The sequence below is a fragment of the Cloeon dipterum genome, chromosome 4 (genome assembly GCF_949628265.1).
Source record: "Cloeon dipterum chromosome 4, ieCloDipt1.1, whole genome shotgun sequence".
Taxonomy (NCBI): Eukaryota; Metazoa; Arthropoda; class Insecta; order Ephemeroptera; family Baetidae; genus Cloeon; species Cloeon dipterum.
Window position 1 is genome coordinate 18,363,923 of NC_088789.1, and position 9,860 is coordinate 18,373,782.

Genomic DNA, 9,860 nt, shown 5'->3' on the forward strand with positions numbered 1-9,860 from the left:
ACAATTGACAATGTTTTCAATTTTCAATGATGGATTGCTAAATTTTGACAAAAAGGGAAAATTATCCGCTATTTTAAATCTGTTAACACGCGACATAAATTCCGCAAAGTTGATATAAGATAAGGGAACTAATGATACATCGTTTCGCATTTTAGTGCTGACTCGCGAAAATTAGCGAAATAGGTCAGACAGCGACAAGCAGCGAAAACGGATATCCGTCCACCATGTGGGAATGAAACAGTCATAAATTTGCACATTTTTGTGCTGATAGAAACTGCATTCCAATATATCATTGCACACTAAATTTTCTAAGATTTTAACTGCATTTGTCGTCTCATAACGGACAAATGGTGGCCACACCTTGATTATTTTAAATTTAAATATTTTCGTTGGATCCGCCACTGCAGACACTTGCGGCGCGTGGCAATTACGGACGGCAGGGTCAGACTGCTGGGCGCTGTGACTCGCGTCCACGTCTGAGTGACTGATTGTGAGTGAGACTGAGGCGTGCGAGAGAGACAAACCGGTCAGTTTATTTCTCCTGCTCTCGGCTCTCTCGCACTGGCGCTGCATCCTCCGTAGTGGCGGGCAACACCGCCGTCAGGTGTATATCAGCAGGCCGCGGCGAAGGTGGCTTCCTCAGTCCTTCACCATGCTCCCTCGAAGATTCAGCTACCTGCTGCTGCTGCTGCTCGTGGCCGCCTCCGAAGCCTTGCCCAGCATCTCCAACTGGAGCAACATCTCGTCGGCGCCGTCCTTCAGGAAGCTGAAGCCACACTTTGACGATCTCTACCACGACAAGCCGCTGGAGGAGCTCATCTGGGAGGAAAACTTTGACGAACTCGACCCCAACGTGTGGGAACACATGATCACCGCTTGGAGAGGCGGCAACAAAGAGTTCCAGTATTACAGGGACGACCGGAGAAACAGGTAAATTGCATTAATTTTAGGTTAGATGCTTTCAAAATAACGACTTTAAAGAATGAAGCGGGGTGTTTGAAATAAATAAATGAACGTGTTTATAACTGCAAAGTATTAAGAGCCATAGATTTTAATATATTTTTACTTCAAGCTGTTAATCCAGCAAAGGTTTTTTCGTTTAAAGTATACACAATGTGAGAGGGGTATAATTGGATTTTTTGGTGATCCAATTGGTCAGTTTTCTATTTTTTAATGGATCAGTTCTTTAGCACGTTTAAAATATAATTCACTACAATTATGTACTTCAGAGCCATAATTATATGATCCTATTGCAATATATTGCCTTAGTAATATTTTTAGCTTATTGAGATCCTCAAATATTTAGATCCATTAAAACCATGCTTGGAGTTATTTACGATAGAAAGATATTTGTGTAAAAAACTACCATCTCTAATCTTTCCCAGGAAATGGACGAGTTGTTTTGCTTGAACATTGATTTTTAAACATCCAAGGATAAGGAAGGAACAATATTCTTATCTGATTATATGTCGTCAAGAATACCAATATTCAGTGCGCAATTATTAGCAAATATAATACTTTTTATTAAGCCATCGTAATTGTATCGCAACGGATATACAAACAATTTAAATATCTTCGAGTTTTATTTTAGAAGAATATTTTTTCTTCTAAAAAGAATAGGTATAAAAATTAATTAAATTAGTTCAAATAAGATATCAGTGGATGGAAATTGATGTGGTTGAATATTTTATCAAAATCAACCACAAAAAGTGCATGCGTATTTCGCTGGTGTCGGACCGCGAACAGCTGAACGATGGTAAAAATAGCAAGTCGGCTGCTCAACAACTGCTGATCAAAAGTGAAAGACCTTGGCATTGGGCGCACAGTGACCTTCCATCCAGCAAAGTGATGTGAGCCTCTATTTAAAACAAACGCCCATCATTTCTCAGTCAGCGGCTCAACTCGCGCTCTCGGCCATTGACCAAAAGTCCTCTATACTCTTAGCACACTGATCATCCTCGAGCACGATCTTCTAATAACATTCGCAGTCGTGCCTAATCTCGTGATGATATTTTCCACTCCACTTTGAATCCATATCCGTGATGATAAACAATAATGAGCAAACCCTGTGAATGCAGCAAGATCTCGGCACGATTTTTTTTTAGCACAGAGGAAATAATCTCGTCCGGATTCTGCCTCAGTATATACACGAAATTCCTATCTGATTTTTAAATAATTTTTCGCGTGCCTTTGTTACTCAATCGTGCCAGGTGCACCATCATGGATTATTGCCGTTGAACATGGTCATGCAAAATTCACGTCAGACGTATAAAGGGAGCAATTTCTCTTTCCACTTTCTTCAAAAGAGTTGAATCCACTTTTATAACTTAAAATAAAAATAACATGTTAATTCAAATAGGGAAAAACCAAGATGTTAAAATTTTGTGCATAGAAAATAATAACAAAATTGACCCAGCATTATTCTCACTGCATAATTATATTTTATTATTGTTAAACTTTGCTGTAGAATCTTAGAAAAAATTTTCATATCATACAATTAATTATTTTTCCTTTTAAACATTGAACAAATTTTCTCCTATTCCGTAAATTCCTTTCCGGATTAAATTTGAAGTTTAGCTTTACTTTCACAATATTGTAATGCTAAAGAGTTTACTTTTTGTATATATTTCCAAATAAAATAAAACCAGCGGCATTTTAGGACCAAACATGGAAACCGCAGGTGATAAGCACGGAAGCTTATCTGAAGGACAAGGTCTCGTGGATGTTGCCGTTCGTATTAGGCAGCACGAGCCGATTCAAAGGAAGCTGGATACGCGCGAATAGGCCGCAAACCGAGAAGAAACGGCATAAGCCGCAAGTTGTGAACAAACAGTGAACCATTGAAATCCTCTCTCGTAATCCATCCTGTTTGCGCCGTAGCTTTGCTTAACAGAAAGAAAGAAATTAAATTCCTGCAATAAACACACATCACGTCGCGTCGTCGCCACCGATTTGCATAAATCAGTGAAAGCAAAGCCGCGTGCAGTAAAATTCTATTTGAAAAGGCTAATTATCGGCGCTGCACTTTCTAGCGCCGTGTGCGCCGACGAGTGCACGCGCGCGCGCCTTTGATTGATCGCAGAACGAATGTGTCTGCGGCCTGGCTGACTGACTGACTGAACAAACAACATTACACTCGCGACGCCAAACAAGCGTTCAACTCGCTCGATCGCATCTTTCTTTTCTTCCTGTCGCTTTGCTCCTCTCTCGTCACATTCAACTTTTTAATTTGAATAATAATAAAAAAAAAGAAAACGAAGCAAGATGAAAGTGACCAAGTGACCTGCTAGAAAAGTTTAGAGTCATATCAGTTCTTTGCCTCCCGGATCAAAATCTAAAAAGTGTGCCAGATGCGTGTGAGATGCTTGAAATTTTTAAACCTATCAACAGTCTTTTATATTACTTTCCCTCTGGGACGAATAAATTAGGCTCTTATGTTAAGGCATCAATTTGAGTTTTTCCTGGGGAAATAAATTCATTGATTTAAAAAAATCGTGCCCCTAATTTGCTTTATATCTTTAATTTAAGTAGAGTTTGAATATTATTAATGCGCATATTTCATGAGTGATGGTAACGGAAAATTTTAAACTGTTTATTCTATCCGATTTTGTTGTTTTTACATTCAATAATTGTTTTCTAAATGTTCACAATCATGAGAACGCTCTTATCAAACGCATCCATTAAAAAGTAAATACCGTTATAATATAAACAACATTAAAGAAATAACGTTAAACAATTAGCACAGTTCTGCTTTGGATGGCAGATCCGTTTCAGTAATTACCAGATTAAAAACTACTTTTCCGAGCGACATGACATGACAGTGACTAGAATGCAAATTGCACGAAGCTTTGATAAAAGTAGACGTTTGCAACAATTTATGCACATCATGATCGATTAGTCGGCTCATGGGCAATAAATCAGGTGCACACGAGATAATTCCAGTGAGATAAACGCCCAGTGCGACGAGCAAAGTGGTGTAAGCAGATATGATAATAGATCGACTTTTACTTTTACTGAGCGCACGCGAGCGAATGAGGATGTCATCCAAGACTTCACAGCCGTGGACTTTATTTATGATTAATTCAATTACGCGACGGGAGGAGACGCGACGGCAATTTCACTTCTGTCTCCTGCCGCGAGATAATGGTGATTGGCCGCCTGCATTATTATAAACACACTTTTGTTCAAATTGCACTTTGCGGGAAGTGATTCCTGCTGCGGTATCGCGTTTGCTTTCAAATGCAAATTACTTTTATGCAAACATTTACATATGTATGCTAATTGGATGGCAATTATCGCCTTTTGTGATTGCGTTAAAATAGCTTCGCGGGAAATTTCAACCTCTAGCTATAGATTGCATGCAAAATATAAACTCTGTATTTTATTTTTATTCACACTACATTAATAGCACTAGCCAATATTTGATTTTTTTTGCAAAATAAATTCGTGAGGCTTAATGTTTCTGATTCATTTTTAACTAATATTTTTTATTAAAAAAGGAATTTTAAATTAAGAGCAGCGGGTGTTTTTTCTTGATTCGTAGAATCCAAAACTTGTCGGTGGTGTCCAAATTTTCATTTTTCCTGAAAGCTGGAGGAGTTCCCTCAATTCTTCATTGTTATTCAAATGAAGACTGCGGTTTTATTTAAAAGTTTATCGACATTGAAAGAATTATACAATTATATATACAAATCTTTCTCTAGACGAGTGTTTGAACATTCAAATATTTTTTATCATATGACAAATTAACGGATAAATAATAAATATGACATTTCAAAATAATTTAATTATGATGACATTGCGACCAAATAATATTAATTGCTTAGGAAACTCTCACTACTATGCGTTGCTCTGGAGAGAATTGACCTAATATTATAAATAACGTTTCACGTATATCACGCATTTTCAATTCTTTAAAGCAACGGAATAAAAATCAATCAGAGAGAAAACGAACTTGTATAATTAATTGGCTAATTATGATAATTACAGCTACGTTAAGGACGGAATTCTCCACATTGTGCCCACATTAACGGCCGACGAGTATGGAGAAGAATTTCTCTACAATGGAAATCTGTCCTATCCGGGATGCAACCAGCGACCATGTGATTCGTAAGTTTCGATTGCGGTCAATGGGTATGTAAATAAACGAAATCTCCTCTTCCAGAGTATCCGACACAGATATTGTGTTGCCCATCCAGTCGGCGAGGATATACTCGAAAAAATCATTTGGCTTTCACTATGGGAGGGTTGAAGTGCGAGCTAAGCTTCCTCGAGGCGATTGGCTGTGGCCAGGTAACCAGAACTGAAGAATTAAAAACGAATGGATTTTAACAAATTCATCCTCATGCAGCTATTTGGATGAAGCCAACGGAGAATCACTATGGTTGGTGGCCAGCGTCAGGTGAAATTGATTTGGTCGAGGCACGCGGCAACAAGAAATTGTACAATGCTCAAGGCGTTTCCTACGGCATAGACAGAATGGGCTCTACCCTGCACTATGGACCCAATTCTAGCTACAATGTGTGGAGACCGACTAACTGGGAAATGTGAGTCATGGTCAAATTAAAAAAAAAACAATAACTTTATTTATGTAAAGTAACTTGAAATACAATGCAAGATTTGTTCATATTCACTTATAGATAACAAAAAATGGAAAAGGATCTTTCATCATTCCACAGTTAAATTATAAACTCATGTGATTTTTCATAGATTTTTTTCTTAAAAAGGAACCTGCTACAAGAGCATAGGGATATTACACTGTTTGATGCGTTTCATCTCAATTTCAGGTCTCTAGAAGGAAGCGGGAGAGACTTTTCTCAGGATTTCCATCTTTTTGGAATGGATTGGACCAAGAACTCGATCACGTTCACCGTCGACGACAAAGTGATCGGCAGTGTGTCACCTCCGTCCGGAGGTTTCTGGCACATCGGCAACTTCTCGGAAAATCCCGGTGGCACAAACATTTGGCAGAACGGCGAGTACTTGGCGCCCTTCGACCGCGACTTCTTTTTCGTTTTGAACGTAGCCGTCGGGGGAACCTTCTTCTCCAGCGCCTACAAGAATAAAGACTACCCGCGACCGTGGTACCTGCAAGACAAACACCCCTTGAGAGATTTCTGGAGCAAGCGCGACTTGTGGTACCCCACCTGGGATCCCATTGAATCCTCTCTCAGGGTTGACTACATCAGGGTGTACAAACCGGTCGAGCCGAGAAAATGAACGCAGCGTGTTGCCGCCTGAGGCAATTTTATCGTGTTTCACGCACCACGCTCTACAAGAGAGACTCACCGGTTTCATATGCTGCACGGCGTTCACAAAGAGTACAAGTAGGCGTTTTCCATTTAATATTTGTTAAGTTTCCATGTTTTATTATAATTATTGAACTATTCTGTTACTTAGGGTGGTATACGGGAAAATGAATACCCAAAATTTTGGCTTTCATATGTCTAGTCATTTCTTGTAATTTAAATTTTGTATTTGGTTTTTTGGAAAACATACCTGGTTTTCATTTTACCGCTTGTGTGTACACGATGTTTTTGTCCGCAATAAAACTTGTAATTTATTTAAATGAAAATTTATTTGGTGCTCTTCTGTTGCATGAAGTCAATTTCTCGCAAATCAAAAAGTGGAGATAAAATAACGAATGGTGTTGACTGCAGCATCTCATACTGTTCCATTTTGAATAAATTCCAAGCGTAAAAGTGTCCCAAACAGGCGAATTTTCCATGAAATCCACACCCCAGGATCACCGCGGAGCTGCACGCTGACCACAGGTGAAGCGAGCCATCGTTCAAATTACAAGCTCGATTTAAAGCGGGCTGCTCAAAAAGTGGAGCGATTATTGGCTGGTGACTGGATGGGCGCTTGCGAGTTGGTTTGCCTGCCATTGTCGATGCTCCGAGAGATTGGTCGGTTCACGCCGGAATACGGTCTCGGGCATAGCTGGGGCGAATGAACGCGACTCGGTGTAGCCGGAGCTCATCAGGCACTAGCGGGTCGCTCTGTAAGACACTGATGCCAACCGCGGGCGAAATCACCGCTTGGGCGAACATCGACCAACCGCCGCCATTAGGCTGGAGAGCGGTTGGCGGATGCCCTGGCCAGCCAGCGGCCGTCGTCCTTCTTGCATTTTGGCTGGACCGAAGTTAAATGCATGCGAGGCCTAAATCATAGAGCTTTGTGGATTCTTTCCATACTGAAAAGTCCTTACCCTTGGCTCTACGGCAACTATTTAAGTGCCCATTTGCTAAGTAAGATCAGGAGGTTAATGAACCCGATGAGTGAGGCGGCACAGCCTAATTTGCAAACCCCGAGTTTGAACAGGTTGTGCGAAAGTTGAACAAAATGTTCGTACGGGTCAGACAAGTCGTTAGCTTCTCTGAAGGAAAAGTTCAGTTTTCTGCAGCGTCGTAGGTGCATAAGTTGGCAGCGAATGCGCCAAGGAGGAGAGCGCTGGATTAAGGCAGGAAGATGGCGGCCCTTGAGCTGATCCCCGGCAGCCCCCCAGCTCTAACACCTAAAGCCGCCAAGGCCGGGGAGCTAAGCAGGTCCTGCGAGCAGCTCAATCTGGCGAACACGCGGCTCGGACTTCATGAAGCGCCAGGAGGTGAGCGCCGGCACGAGTCGAGCGCGAGGCAACACCGTGCCATGCGCCGAGCCAGCCCCGCTCCCTGGTGGCCATTGGCTTCGGCAATCTCTAATGGGAGGTTAGAACGCGCTTCAAACCAGAGATTCCAACTTATGAAAGCAAGTTCGCCTCGCAAATAATCAAGGGTCTGAAGACTTATTAGGGTAGATCATATAGAAAGTAAGTCAGAAAATAGGAGAAGAGCATAATCACATAGATCAGTCTCCCCATGAAGTCGAGATGCAAGTTATTTTCCTGTTTCTGCCTTTTAAAGATTTTGAGATATTGTATTTTTCTTAATGAGGATATATGCAATTAAAAACAATACTGAAGCAATTAAGTTATAAAAGTTTTAGGTATTGATTTATTTCCTTGTCCAAGTTATAGTGGCATTATTTTTTTTTATTTTTAGGAAATGCAAAAATCAATTTTTTTAGTTTGAATTTAAACTATCAGCCAAATAATAAATTTAAATATTATAAATAATGAGATGGTATTCAATACGAAAAATATTTATAATTGCTTCAATTTTTTTCTAGAGCACTGAACACAATTAAATTGCAATTTTAATTTTAGGCGAAATTTAACAATTTTTATCAAGAACAAATTTTTACTCTAGTAGCTATAGGATAAGCTCTTCTTACTTACCTGCTACAAAATGAAAACTTTCAATACACTCTGTCTAGGAACACCACAAGACTCGGTTTAAAAATATATCAAAACTAAAGCCAAGCTATTCATGCATCGATTGACGTGATATCATATCAAGTAAAAAAGCACAGACCCCATTAAGCTATAGTTTTTCAGCCTGGTCACGTTAATTCAAAAGATCGAGCTTTTAAACATCCTGTACAAACAGGGAAAGCCTCAAGTCAATTCCGGCTCAAGCGCTAATAGCACCGCATATTGTATTGAAATCTTAATAAAAGTATTCCATCGATAATATTCTAAAGCTGGGGATATTTTGAGAATCGCCATATCGATTGCGCGCCTCCTGTAAAATCATCCATTTTTACCAAAGGGAGCGATAATCGATATCAGATTTCAGTTTTGAGGGTCGCCGGCCGACATTCGGCAGATTGACTCGCACACTCTTTCGACGCACAAATCTGCAATACACAAGCGACCTTTCACGCTGCACCGTTTGCGAATTCATTAGGTGAAACGTTGAAATCAATGTCGAAAGCAACTCCATCCCGCTGCGATATGCCCACGACGTTGCGTCAGCAGCAGTATCGCAGCAGCCAGGTTTTCATGAATTCGTAGAGAGTATCTCATTTGATAGTGACGTCAGGCAGCAAGAGCGGCGCACGCTGAAATGAAAACATCACAGCGGCCCGGCCGCCAGCGCCAGCTCCCTGATGTTGAACGTGATATGCGCTTTTCTATTTATAACTGTTAGAGAACGTTTTAATTTTGTTCAATTTGATATTTTGCCCTTGCCACTTGTATTAAGTAAGTGCAGAAGGTACTGAAAAGTTTGATCTTTAATTTTGGAGTAAGCTAACGCCTATATTTAGTAGTTCACTTTAGTTCGCTCAAGACGCAAAAGGTTAAGGTAGCGGACGTAAAACATTTATCTTTGTAAATTCAAAACTTTGATGTTCATATAGTTAAGTTAATATTAAAAAATTTCAAAATGTAACTTGTTGTAAAAGAAAATAACTAAAAAAGAGACAGTTTGGAGATTTTGCTCCATCAATTTAAAAGAAATATTTTTATAGCTATTCAAGGGTTGTCTTTATTACTTCGATAAAAAATCAAAGGAAAATACAGAAGGTGGAAAAATCATAGTCAAAATTAATTTATATTTACTAAACGGTGACAAATAAAAGCAAGTGAAAATGAGTTACCCTTCTATTTCAACCAAAGACCAACATAAGTAAAATGAAATTTTTAGGTCTTGATGCGCCTTGCAGAGGGAGAAAAACTGTACCGCCAATCAGTATTTCGTTGCAGGTTGCATATTCATCGAACGACAATTTTACAAAACAAACACGATGGACAAACTAATTTGGCCTATAGGTTAGGTTGGTTCAGCCAAGGGTGCAGTGGGACGTCACGTTCCTACATGAATAGTACCAGAGTAACAAAAAGCATATAAATAAATATCTTTCTACTTTTCAAATTTTAACAAACAACTCTGTGGTGTCTTCTATTCAACATTAATTTGCATTTTAAACAAATTTGGTCTAAGTTTCCAAACACCTTATAATGTACTTTTTTTTAATTT

General features: G+C 39.6%; 1 protein-coding gene across 1 annotated transcript; it reads left to right on the forward strand.

Moving 5' to 3' along the window:
* The first annotated feature begins 528 nt into the window (after positions 1–528).
* Positions 529–6,682, forward strand: LOC135943534 (beta-1,3-glucan-binding protein-like). Its single transcript, XM_065490103.1, has 5 exons — positions 529–930; positions 4,990–5,109; positions 5,165–5,292; positions 5,351–5,546; positions 5,787–6,682. The coding sequence occupies exons 1-5, from the start codon at positions 653–655 to the stop codon at positions 6,217–6,219; spliced, it is 1,155 nt and encodes a 384-aa protein (XP_065346175.1). The 5' UTR covers positions 529–652; the 3' UTR covers positions 6,220–6,682.
* The last annotated feature ends 3,178 nt before the right edge of the window (positions 6,683–9,860 follow it).